The 12,450-nt window shown below is 62.4% G+C and overlaps 2 protein-coding genes across 2 annotated transcripts in view; one reads left to right on the forward strand and one right to left on the reverse strand.

Annotated features, from left to right (window-relative positions):
- The first annotated feature begins 6,073 nt into the window (after window positions 1-6,073).
- Window positions 6,074-7,585, forward strand: CHLRE_12g512850v5 (uncharacterized protein). The gene is made up of 2 exons (XM_043068263.1): window positions 6,074-6,659; window positions 6,921-7,585. The coding sequence occupies exons 1-2, from the start codon at window positions 6,470-6,472 to the stop codon at window positions 6,935-6,937; spliced, it is 207 nt and encodes a 68-aa protein (XP_042918104.1). The 5' UTR covers window positions 6,074-6,469; the 3' UTR covers window positions 6,938-7,585.
- A 2,502-nt stretch (window positions 7,586-10,087) lies between these two features.
- CHLRE_12g512788v5 (uncharacterized protein) overlaps window positions 10,088-12,450 on the reverse strand; it is a 3,616-nt gene continuing 1,253 nt past the window's right edge. Inside the window, exons 3-5 of the mRNA XM_043068261.1 lie at window positions 11,617-11,646; window positions 11,075-11,150; window positions 10,088-10,823 (exon numbers count right to left, since the gene is read on the reverse strand). Of these exons, the coding sequence (XP_042918105.1) occupies window positions 10,810-10,823; window positions 11,075-11,150; window positions 11,617-11,646 (120 nt within the window). The 3' untranslated portion in view covers window positions 10,088-10,809. The remainder of the gene's footprint in view (window positions 10,824-11,074; window positions 11,151-11,616; window positions 11,647-12,450) is intronic.

The following is a 12,450-nucleotide window of genomic DNA, read 5'->3' on the forward strand; positions in this document are numbered from 1 at the left end:
ATTGCAGCGCATGCTTCTCGCTTTGCGCAGCCTGGCCCCATCCTCCCTTCACCGCACAGCAACCCCAGCCGACATCGCAGCCATTCGCCAGGTCCTCACTGCCGCCCACGCCGCCGCGCAGCGCCGCCAGCTTGACGCCCGCCCCAAGCAGCCCCTGGTCCTCCGCCTCCCAGCCCCGCTTCAGGCTCACCTCCTCGCCGCCGACGCCAGAGCCCTCCTCGCCTCGCCAGGCATTGCCCGCTTCATGCCGGACCGCATGCCCGCCGTCTCCACCGTCACCTTCCTCGCACCTCCGTCCCTGCGCCACCTCCTATGCAACGCCGCAAAAGCCAGCCGCGACCCCGGCGCCACCACCTCCTGCACCTGCCATCTCTTCCCCGCCCTTCCCCGCGACCCTGCCCACGGCCACATCTTCACCCACCGCCTACAGCCCGCCTTGACGCCGGCCGCCGCTGCCCTCTGGTCCATGGGAGCCAACACGCGCCCACCGCCTGACCCCAGCGCGCCTCTCCCCACGTCCCTGGCCGACGACCTGCGGAAGTCACTCTTCGGATACTGCCGACGCGCCGCCCGCGCCGCACGCATCACCACCGACTCCGCCACATCTTGGGTCAACGCCGCCGCCGCTGCCCTGCGCGCCACTGTCGACCCTTCCGCCGCCGCCTCCGTCGATGCCGACATGCTCCTCCACCCCGCCCCCACACCGCCGCCTCCACCGGCGTTTCCGCTGTCCGCCGCAGATGTCGCCGCCGCCACCGCCACCTTCCGCAGCGTCCGCCGCAACCTCATCATCACGGTCATGGACAAGTGCCCGGACAACTTTGTCGCCGTGTGCCCCCACCTATATCATGCCAAGCTCGCCGCCGACTTGCAAGCATCCCCCTTCTACGCCGTCGCCACCCCTGCTGACTACTCCGCCAGCCTTACCGCCGTCGGGCTTATGCTGCAGCCGCTGGGGCTCCCCTTCCACGCCGCCCGGCCGCCACCTGTCAACTACGGCACCGGCAAGTGCCACAAGACCCCCTTCGGTTTTCGCTACATCACCGCCTCTCCCGCCATCCCCACCACCGATGCCGCCGTCGTCCTCACCGGCTTCCTCCGTACGCTGGACGCCACCCTGCCGAAACTGTACGCAGCCCTCTTTCCGCGCCTGCCCCTGCGGCCGTGGCACGTCAACGGCCCCTTCGTCTCCGCCAGCCTGCTGCGCCACGCGTCCCTCGCCCCCAGGCCGATCAACCCTCTCCCCGGCGCCGGCACCACCACCTTCACGCCCACACCCCCCGCCGCCACCACCCCCGCACCGACTACCCCCGCCCCGGACTTCCCCTGTGCCGTCTGCGGCCGCACCAATGGTCACGGCCTCATCCTGTGTGATCACCCCGGCGCTCGCACCGACGGCCATGCCACATGCCTCGTCGGCGCCCACGGCGCATGCTTACGGCCCGCAATCAGCACACGCGCCGCCCACCGCATGGGCACCTGGCACTGCCCCCTGCACGCGCCGCAGCCTTTTGAGGACCCCGCGACATCCTGCCCCTACACTGGCACCCTCACCTTCGGCCGCACGATCCGGTACCCGCCCCCTGCCCCTGGGCCACCCATCGCCACCGTCACCTACACCGCCTCGACTGCCGCGCCATGTCAGCTGCCCGGCCCTATCTCCGCGCCGGCCGTGTGCACATATGACGTGGAACGGCCCTTCACCAACCTGCCTATTCCTACCTGCATCGAGCATTTGGTCAACCTCTTCTCCCTCGTCCTCTCCACCCTGCATGATGGAGCCGCCGGCGTCCAGTTCTACCCGTACAACCGTGCAGCCGAAGCCCAGTGGCCTACCGAAGCCGCATGGCTTGCCCGCGCCAGCCCCAAATCCACCTCCGCCGCCCGCCGCGGGCGCCCCCCGCCTGCTCCCCATCCGCATCGAGGTCTCGACGCTCACGGCCGATACTATATGTGGACGCCCGGCGTCCTCCGCACGGTGCTGCGCGCCCTGCTTGCGCATGCCTACACCTCCTACCGCGGCCAGCCCTACCTGCAAATTCGCGGCGTCGCCATGGGCGCCAACTTCGCTTCGTACGTTGCCAACCTGGTCCTTGCCTATGATGAGTTGCGCTGGCAGCGCGCACTCTACACCCGCGTCTTCATGCCCTCCGCCAGCTCCTTGTGCGCGGAAGCTTCCCTCGCCCTTGATGTGCTACTGGCGTTCCAAGATACCCAGCGGTACACCGACGACCTCCTCGGCTGCTGCAACCCCTTCCTTCCCCACCTGCTGCTGCAATCCCAATCGCTTGCCGGCATCCCTGGCATCTACTCCACCGACCTCACCTTGGCGGCCTCCGGCGCCACACCCGCCGCCGGCGTCGCCACGCCTTACCTCAACTTCGCCATCACCCCCCACAGCAGCAACATCTACGGGCACGTCGTGTACGACCTACAGCCGTACGACAAACGCGACAGCCCCAAGTTTGCGCAGCTCGGCATCTCCCGCTTCACCCCGTTCTACTCCTGCATCCCCCGGCACGTGCGCTTCAACGTTGTCATCGGCGCCCTCGTCACCCTTGCGCGGCTCTGCACCACCCTCGGCACCTTCATCACGTCAGCACGGCGCACGCTGCGGCGGCTGCATCTGCGCGCCTACCCGCGCCCCTTCCTCCGCAAGGCCCTCATGCGCTTCTATGGTCAGCATCGCCAACTGCTGCCGGGTACCATGACCTCACGCGGGCTCCTCAGCCTCCTGCCGCCCCCGGATCTGCCCCCTCCTCCGCCGGCGGCCCCGCCGCCGCCTCCCCCTCCGGCCCCCGCGCCACCAGTCGCCGCCGCCGTCGTCCTGCCGGCCCTGCCCGCACCACCGCTTCCCTTCCCTCCTGCTGGCCACGCGGCCTGGTACCACGGCGACAACAACATCGGCTCAGGCGACGACATGTCCATCTCCTCTGACAGCGGCAGCGATATGTCCATCTGTTAGCAGCAGCCCCAGATGTGACGCAGCAGCGTCAGCCTCAGCCAGCACGACAGCCGTGGAGCGGCGACCTGGGCGACGGTAGCGGCGGTACCGAGCGGTGCGGTGGCTTGTAGTAGGTGTTTGGGGGGTGGGGCGCCGGTCCCGGCTGCCCTGAACCGCTCTGCGGTGCGGGGACGGCCGTGCCGGTGTTCCCGTGCTGGGCTTCTGGTTTCCAGTTTTACGGTAGGGACACAGGTCGGTGCTAAGTTTGGGGCTTGGCGCGCGTGTGGGCTTTTTCCTTGTCGGTTCGGCGCGGGTCGGGTTCTTGGGTTTGCGTTAGGGGCGCTGGTTTTCGGGAGTGTGCTGTCCCGCCGGCCGTGTGTGGGGCGTGCGGTGCGTGATCGCCGGCTTCTCGGCCGTCTTGTGGGTTGTGTGTGCGCGTGTGAGTGCCTGTTTGCGGCGGGCGCGTGTTGGCTGCGTAGGCGGGCTCCTTGGCGGGCTTTTCGTCCTGGCTGTGTTTTGCCCTGTGTGTGTGCGCGTGTCCCCTCTCCGCGCTCCCGTGCCGCAGGGCTGCTGGTTTTAAGACGCCGCCTCCTGTATGTCTTGCCACCGGGGAGCTCTTCGTGAGCCCGGGCCCCATCCAGCCACGTACCCAAGTACCCACCTACGTACCAGCCCCAGCGCTGCCAGCCTCTGCAGCCACCCAGCGTCCCATGCCAGCTGTCCCGTGCCTCTCCCCAGCTGTCCCGTGCCTCTCCCCAGCTGTCCCACCCCAGCAGTCCCACATCCGCTGTCCCCTCCCAGCTGTCCCTTCCAGTAGTCCCTTCCAGTTGTCCCTTCCAGCTGTCCCACACCAACTGTCCCACCCCAGCTGTCCCTTCGGCTCCCTTCTCAAACGCAGCTTCAGCAAAATCTACAGCCTGCCCGACTCCCGGCGTGTGCGGCCTTCCGCCCGCCTTCCAAAACGCAACAGCCCCCGCCTCTCCTCGCCAGCCGCTCACAGCCGAAACTCTGCTTCTTTCTTTATCAGCCACAAACATCAGCCACAAACAATGCCTCGGAAACAACGCCTCGGAAACTTCCTCCCAACTAGTGCGCGGCCATAGCTCCCCTACCGAACGTCGCAGCACCTATCCACCATCAGCAACGCTTCCTCACCTCCGGTTGTGTTGTTGGCGTGTTGCACCGCATTCGGCCTGCCCGCCACAATTGTCGTACACATTCGGGCCCCTCTTCTGCTTTGCTTCGCCTTGTTCTTGCCCCTGTTTGTCACACTGTCGCCCGGCCATTGTTTTGCTGCACGCCGTTGCATTACGCTAGTGCTCGTCTACACAGCTCATCCGTGGACGCCGGTCGACTGCCTGCAGGTGCGCATCGGCTATGCTATCCGCGCGGTGTGGCGTCGCATTGAGTCTGTGTGGTGCTATCGCCTTGGCCGGGCGCCCGGAGCGTGAGGAATGCGCGTCAGCAAAACATCGACACAACCTGCCAGCTACCGTCGGTACAGTAACAGCGCGCGAACGACGCACCAATGCCTTGTCCCTTCTTGCTACGCATTTATGTGGGCACGGGTGGGAGCCACACACATCGGGACTACGCTTTCCTGCCCCTTGCCATGTTCCATCACGATGGCGACTGAAGCTGACTGAAGTCTGAGTATGATCTGGAGTGCCAGAGTCGTAACATACGTTGGACCACAGGTACTGCGGATGCTGGCGTGCGCACAACCTGACCGGGGCGGGCGGGGCGTGGCGGGGGCACCTCATCGGGGAAATTGAGTCTGGGGAAATGGGATCCAATGGACGCAAAATCGCTCGTTTTCGCCCGCGCAGCTTCTAAATACTTACGTATTCATGTAATATTAATAGCTGGGCCAACGCTCTATGAAATTGCGAGGGCGCGCGCGGAGTGCTCCCCGCGTGCCCGCAGCTCGGCCCCGCACCCTCGCCATCTGCCGAACCACCCCCCAGCAACAAAACCCGTCATACCGTCCTCCACCGCGCGATACAGACTCCACTATTAGTTATATGTGATCTGGGTGCCGGTGCAGGGGGGTTGGGGCTGTGCGTTGGCGTCGGACAGTTGGACGTCGCGAAGTCAGTTCAAGTTCGCCCTTGCGGCGAAACCGTTCAGTCTTACACGTTTTGCAAATATAATAATAACAGAGTCTCAGCTTCATAGGTCTCACGTTGAGGGGCTGCCAGCACGGCAGTATTTAGGACAGGTGCTCGCGCTCGCAGCTTACACGCCTACGGGCCCCCTGACAGGTACATAAGTGCTTGGATTGAAGCAATCTACGTATCTGATAATTATCTTGGACCAGCGCCAGCCTGTGCGATGAAATCGGCCTAATAGTTGTCTTTCTTAAGGCATCCGACTCCATTCTATGCGTTGGAGTGCGCGGAATATGGTTTGGCCTCAGTTACTTTCGTGATCGAGGTTCCCTGACTCGAGTCGGGTATCGGAACTTTGCCGCTTGGGCCTCTTCTACCTTGTGTACAGTAGCTTCGTGTAACTGATGGCTTAAATAACGGCTGCGCGCAGTCGGCGGGAGCCAACTTGGCAAGACCCCCCCTGTTCTGAAACGTATAGGTGCGCCGCGCCCCCTGCGGGGGCCGCTGCACGCCAACCCGGTCCGAGGTTTTTGTCTGCACTGCCCGGGTAATTGCTGCACGCCATGCCTGTTCCCACAGCCCACAGCTCACCAGTGATGATGGGGAGTTCCGCAAATCATCAACGCCTCTGCCGCTTGACCGCCTTCTCCCCCGCCTGCTGCTGCCTGAAGGCCTCCATGAACGCCGCCTGCCGCTGCCTGAACGCCGCCTTGGCTGCCGCCTTCTCCTCGGCCGATGTAGCATATGGTGCCTAGCGCCTCTGCCGACGCCGCCGCGGCTGTGCCGACAGTGCGGCCGGTCAGACCGGCGGGTCGAAGCTCGCCGGGCAACTGTGCCAACCACGCCTCACTGCCGGTGGCTGGTCTAGAGGACATTGGCAGTGCTGTGCTATGTAATAATTCCCTGAATCCGTTCACGCCCTGACGACCAACGGCAGTCCTAAACCCACCTCCTCGACATGACGGGATGCTGACGCATCCCCCCGTCTCTCCCTTTCTCCTTCCCATGCGTGGCTGGTCCAAGACAACGCGCGATATGAATCGTGGTTTGCCTTTAGGCCCGGGGATCTAGCGCCAGGCACGTAAGGCCCCACATTGGTGCGGCCCTCCACATACTAGGGGGCAACGCGGGCAGTTGAAAGGCTTTTCAAGCGTGTGCCGTCGCCACACCCTCATACTCCATAGTCAGGCATTTTAGGTACTTGGCTGCGATCTATGGAATTGAGACAGTTGCTATTAGCTTGCTTGCAATCTGAAGGCCGCGCGGTCTACCCCTCGCCTTCCTGGCCTTCGCACCCTTGCCAGTGAGGTCAAGACTGCATCACCTTAATAGTCTTCAACCTTTTGTATACAACTATCCAACACAGAGACAATAGGGAACCAATTGCGCTGCCGACACCAACTTCGCAGACATTATGTCTTTGAGCACCTTGGCCGCTGACGAGGTCGCTAAACAGGTTGTAAAGCTACTAGCTGCGTGCGAAGATGCTTTTGACGAGGAGTGGGAGAAGGTCTGGGACTATCTTGGCTCAGACTACCGCTGCGTGGGCGAGGGTTACGAGGAGGTCAAGACCCTGTTGAACGACGAGCACAAGGCTCTCCTGGGTGAGCGTTCAAAGGCGTGAGCGTGAATGCGCACCAACCGCCGCATGTCCCGTTCCGGCGGACTGCTGTCGTGTAACGCTGACGTGACTGGGGCCACACTTTCTCAACACGCCCTTACGACGCGCCCTGCCGTTGCAAATTGTTTGCCGTCTTCTGGGGTCTGGGAATCAGCTGCACCCTGCGGGACTTCACCAACCTGCCTTAACACTGTCCCATCGCACGCCCTTACGACGCGCTTCTATGCCTGCAGATAAGGTCCAGGAGACCGGTCAGGCTGAGGGGTGAGTGGCCGCCTGGCCGGGTTGACGGCTACGGAGTACGGCTTTCCCCTTGTTTACACGACCGGCTGCCCGCCTCCCCGCAACGGGAGGGTTCAGAGCGGGGCGTTCGCTTTCGAGAGTCTCGCTGGCTTGTCCCGTGCTTCAGCAGGCCCCTTAAGAACATCATGCTGCCCTATGGCACCCAAATGGTGGTAACGATCCAAAAACGGGGGTGACGATCCCCGGACAGGGGGTAACGATTGTTTCGGGCCCGCACGGCCTGGCACACCCAGGACGCAAGCCGAGCGGTGCTGTGGTCATCTATTAGCTACTTGTCATGCATACGCACATTGCGGACTGGGCGGAGTGCCTTTCGTCGCCGACAAGCGAACATGCCGACATTCTAGTCTACAAAGTGCGTATTGTAGTGACAGTTTGTGTTAAAACAGTCTACTATGTGAAGTCTTAAACTTATGTAGTCTTTGCGCTCGCGAACGAGGAAGTCTGGGGGCTGTAGGCCGACTGTGTGACATTGTGACAGGGACCCTTGGGCGTGGTAACGACCCTAAGCCAGGGGTAACGGGGCCTTCGCGAGGGGTAACAGGGTTCCTGCATGGGGTTCTCGCGGGCCTGACTTAACAAGCAGCATACAGCGGCCCCTGATACTACTATACATATACTGATATAGTCCCATACATATACTGATACACTGCACTTCATGCCGGTGCCGCTGCACTTCTGTTCCTCTCCCCCACTTTGCTCTCTCGCCCTCGCTACTTCTCTTTGTAAACAAAAATTATGCTAGCTCAAATGTCAGTAGAACAAGAGCTGGCGGCAGACGCTGCTTGGCTGGCTTGGGACGCGAGCCCTCACGCTGCTGACTGCTCGTTGACCGGCTTGGCGACGCTGCTCACACGTCAGCTGCAGCCAGCTATTACGTGAGAGAAACAACTATGCCTCAAAATCTATCAGCTGCGCTTCAAATGTCCGACCGAGAAGTCTCGGTCGCCGGCCTCAACAACGCCATTCAACATCGCGTTCTGTCAACATCACCCTCGCCCCGCACGCCATAGTCCGCAGGTTAGTCCACAGGTTGAATGACGATGGGATGCGTTGAACCTAGTGGAACCTAGCAAGCCAGTGTGCATGCTTTATCTTCTCGCGCCGTGTTAGGTTACCTGGTGGGAGCCCCCGCCTACAACTAGTGACTGTCTGCTGCCTCCCTTACTAGCGCTTGCTGTAAGGTGTTTTATGGCTCCCTTGCCACGCTGCCTTGTGACTCACATACCAGCTCCCCACACGCACACACCCTGCCCCGCCACAGCTTGCTGCCAACCCCTGTTGTCCCCTCTGGACTGTACGGTTGGCTGGACTGCCCCTACACCTCCAGCATTGTGCTCATCAACGGTGAGTGTCTGTGACACGTGTGGGCCCACACACATGCACATGTGCTCACAGACGCGCCTTGTGTGGTAGGCCCCGTGCACTGCCAAGCACTCAGTCCATGGCTGGCCTTGACATGCATTGGCACCTACCCACCTTGTGGCGGACGATTAACTGGGTGTGTCTATGTGTGTGCACGCGTGCATGCAGGCGCTGCCGGTGGAAGCAAAACTACAGGAGCCAGCGCGACACCAGCTGTCTGGCGCTAGAGATGGAGGTGGGCGTGGCGGCGCCAGTGCATAGTTTGGCATGGTAGCTGTGGTGGCGGCGGGCGTCAAGGTGGTGGGTCGGAGACGTTGTGCCCAGCAGACATGCAAGTGGTTGCTGCCAGTGGCTAGTTGCACGTTCACACGCAGACATGATATGACTTGGTGTATTGTTGCATGTACGTATGGACTTGCGGTAGTGTTGCATGAGCATCTGCACTTGTCGTGCTATCAAGCCTTGACAGATGGCTAGCATGTGGAGTAGCGGTAGGACTACATAGTTCTTACGTTAGTACTGATGTAGACCTTCAGCAAAGCACAAGGCTGCCATGTAAGGGGCCTCAAAGTGATGGTTACTGGTGTGCCTTGTAGACCGTGACGAGGCTGTTACCATGGCTGGTTAAGATGGTAAGCAGATCGTAGCGAGATCGTAACGATGCCGGAGGGGTAACGATCTACGACCTAGGTAACAGCGATCGTAACGATCATTTGGGTGCCATAGGGCTGTCTTCGAAGTGAAGGTTGGAGCGGACCCAACGGCTGGAGTCCCACGCGTGCCCGGATCCGTTCATCCCGCACCGCACTGTGCACACACACTACCGCGCTCCCACCCGCCCCAGACATGCCTCTCGACATGCAGGGCACGCTGGGCCAAGATCCTAAATGAGCAGCGCCAGACAGAGGTGAAGCAGAAGGGTGCCCACACCAGCGAGTGAGTACCGCAGTGCCGCAATTCGCGATCGTGCTTGGCGCCGGGCGAGGGGGCTGGCGGGCTGCATTAGTGCTTGGCCGGTGTGTCGTGTTCTGTTCCCCACCCCTGCACTACCGCAGCAGCAAAGCCCGTGGTTCCCTGCCCCGTGCCCGGTACATCACATTCATGGCACCGACACCACGCCGTACCACACCTGACGCCTCGCTTCCCAGCCAAGCCCCGACACCCTGACTGCACCCTACGCCTGCTGCCATGCCTAGTAACGCCACACCCCACACCTCACGCCGCCTCGCATACGCCGCCCCCTCCATACACACGTACGCAGGCGCTGCCAGTGCGGCGGCGACATCTACTTCATGGGCCGCTACAGCTCCGGGCCGCCCACCGGCAACGGCTGTTACGAGGCTGACGAGTACAAGTGCGCCGGCTGCCTGCGGGAATGGACCGGACACGTCAACACCAGGCACGACTGAGGAGGGACAGCTGGCCGCCGCGTCTACCGCGTCATTTGACTGCGCTGCTTGGAATGAAGGCCGGCGCCTGGCGTGATTGACGGCCGGCGGGGCGCGTGTGGTTTGGCACCCAGAGGTCAGTCTATATGGATGCGGATTATAATTGAAGGGACAGCCCGACAAGCGGGGGCACGCCGTACCCACGCCGTGAAGGGCCATCCGGTCTATATGGTACCGGATGTGCAAGCAAAGTAAGGTCATTTTCAAGAGTACATGGGGACAAGGGGTGTCAGCTTTGTACAGCTGGAAAATGGGCTGCGCCCCCGTACGCGCGAAACGTGAACACATTGCATACATTGCATACATCTTAAACGTATCCAGCGACAAGCGGGAATGTCTGAGCCATGGCATGCAAGCGCTCGGCAAACACCAACGCGACCCCGCAGCAGAGTCGCCTTACAGCTATCGCTCGCTACACCGACCTTCAGAGCTTGTTCCCCCTCGCCGCAGTCGACGGTCAAACTGTCACACACACCCTGCTTTGCCCCTGCTGCTGGACTCCCGGCCCCCCGTCATGCATCCCGCTGCCCATACACCAGCCGGGAGCGGCACACACAAATGAACGAAGTTCATTGGGGGGTCCGAGGGGGATCTCGCTAAGCACACCAGCGCTTCCTTAGGTAAACCCTAAGCCCGAGCGCTTCCTTGCCCGTTGCGAAGTTGCGCAGACTGGGACTCCCTAAGCACTGCAGCCCAACCACTTCACCTACGCCCGTCACCCGTCCTACAACACCACACCACGGCGCCACACGGGGGCGCTCACAACTCTGCCCCCGACGTGTGTCTCCCGTTCAACGCCACGCCCTCCACTGCCGCCGCTGCCATGCACTCCACTGCTGCAGCCTTCTAAACTGCTGACCTCGCCAGTCTCAGCCTCAGTCCAGCGTGCTCGCTCGCTCTCACCACCCCGTGCCGCAGTGCAATTCTGTTCCCCACGCTGCGGCTGCCCTCCCCGTGCACACATGCGTACTCCTGCACCCCATGCCCTCATGCGCTGCAGCCACTGACGTGCGTGAGCTAGCGGCGGGGCCCTGCAGCAGTTGTTTGACAAAATGGGAACAGTGGGTGGTTGGCAGCACACCATCATCATGTGTGCGTGCGCGTCCAGTGACCGAGATACCCAGCAGCCGGCATACGTGACACACATACACATGCACACACCCAAGCTGCCAACGACGCAGGAAGTGTAGGGCACGTGCGTGCATGCAGCCAGCAGCCAATGGGGTCTTGCTGCTGCTCCGCTAGCTAGCTAGCAGCCGCCGCACTACTGCACGGTACTCACAAGGCAGCCGCAGGGCGCTCCGCTCCAGGCTGTCCAGCCGGCCCTTGATGGTGGCCTGGTCCTGGCTCAGCGAGGCCTGCGCGTTACGTGTGCGCTGAGTTCGATCGGTTTGTGGTGGGTGTATGTCAGGGAGGGGTGGGAATGCTTGTGATTCTGGCAACTGGCTGGGTATGATTCCACGGATGCTGTGCGTGTGAAGGGGGGCTGGAGGCGGTCAGGTGCTGACGAGTGCGCAGACATGCAGCACATGCATGCGGGTGCGGCCTTCTCACTTCACATACACCACCCTGTCAAGGAGGCCCGAGCAGCCGCCATCCCCGGCCCCGTTCAGGTACGGGCCAAGCGACATGCAGAGACACACCATCAGCTCCAGCCTAAGCCTTGACGTGACAGCCCGGCATGACGGCCCACACAGGTGTTAGCAAGGCTCGGCAGCCCAGACACCGCAGGAGCAAGAGCACAAACGCACAACGGTGCACACGCTCCTAGCTTACGCACTGCCAGCTCTGTCAACAGCCTCACACATGTGCTGCCGCACTCACCAGCTTCTTGGAAATGTCCTCGATGGCGCTCTACGGGAGGATGGCATGCCGTAGATAATGTGGAGGCATGTGGAGGTTGGGGTAGGGGAAGGGGCGGCAAGGCTGAGGGCGTGCTAGCAGCTCCGCAGGCCATGCGGCATCTGGTCCGTCAAGGAGGCCTGAGCCGCCGTCCCCGGCCCCGTTCAGGTACGGGCCAAGCGACATGCAGAGACACACCATCATCCCCAGCCTAAGCCTTGACGTGACAGCCCGGCATGATGGCCCACATACGTGTCAGCAAGGCCCGGCAGCCCAGACACCGCAGGAGCAAGAGCACAAACGCACAACGGTGCACACGCTCCTAGCTTACGCACTGCCAGCAGTCCAGCACTGCTCTCAGCCTCACTCATTCATCCCTTTTCCCAGCCCACCCCAAGCACCTCGCGTATTACACATACACACCATTTGCTTGACGGTCAGCGCCACCCCTGCCGCCACCCCTGCCGCCACCCCTGTCGCCACCCCTGCCGCCACCACCAGCATGAACCCGCCGGGACGCCGGCGCCGACGGGCGCCCTGCTGGTTCTGGCTGTCAGGAGCAGCAGCAGCTGAGGCGGCGGAGGCGGGTGAGGGATTTGTGGAGCTTGGTCCACCGCTGGGAGTCATGCCCCTGCAGGGTGGGGGTGGGCGGGGTGGGGGCGTGCAGAGGCAAGAGGCATTCATTTCCAACGGTTGGATGGGGGCCGGGCGGCAGGAAATCAAGTGCATGCCTTGCCGCCCCGGGGCCACGGTCAGCGGTAGCCGCACAACGAAATGAACGTGGGACACAAGCCAGGATGAACACGGCGCGGGAAC

This window comes from Chlamydomonas reinhardtii, chromosome 12 (assembly GCF_000002595.2).
Source record: "Chlamydomonas reinhardtii strain CC-503 cw92 mt+ chromosome 12, whole genome shotgun sequence".
Classification (NCBI taxonomy): domain Eukaryota; kingdom Viridiplantae; phylum Chlorophyta; class Chlorophyceae; order Chlamydomonadales; family Chlamydomonadaceae; genus Chlamydomonas; species Chlamydomonas reinhardtii.

Bases quoted from the DNA above. Each gene is read 5' to 3' on its own strand.
- CHLRE_12g512850v5 (XM_043068263.1), top strand. From the start codon at position 6,470: ATGTCTTTGAGCACCTTGGCCGCTGACGAGGTCGCTAAACAGGTTGTA.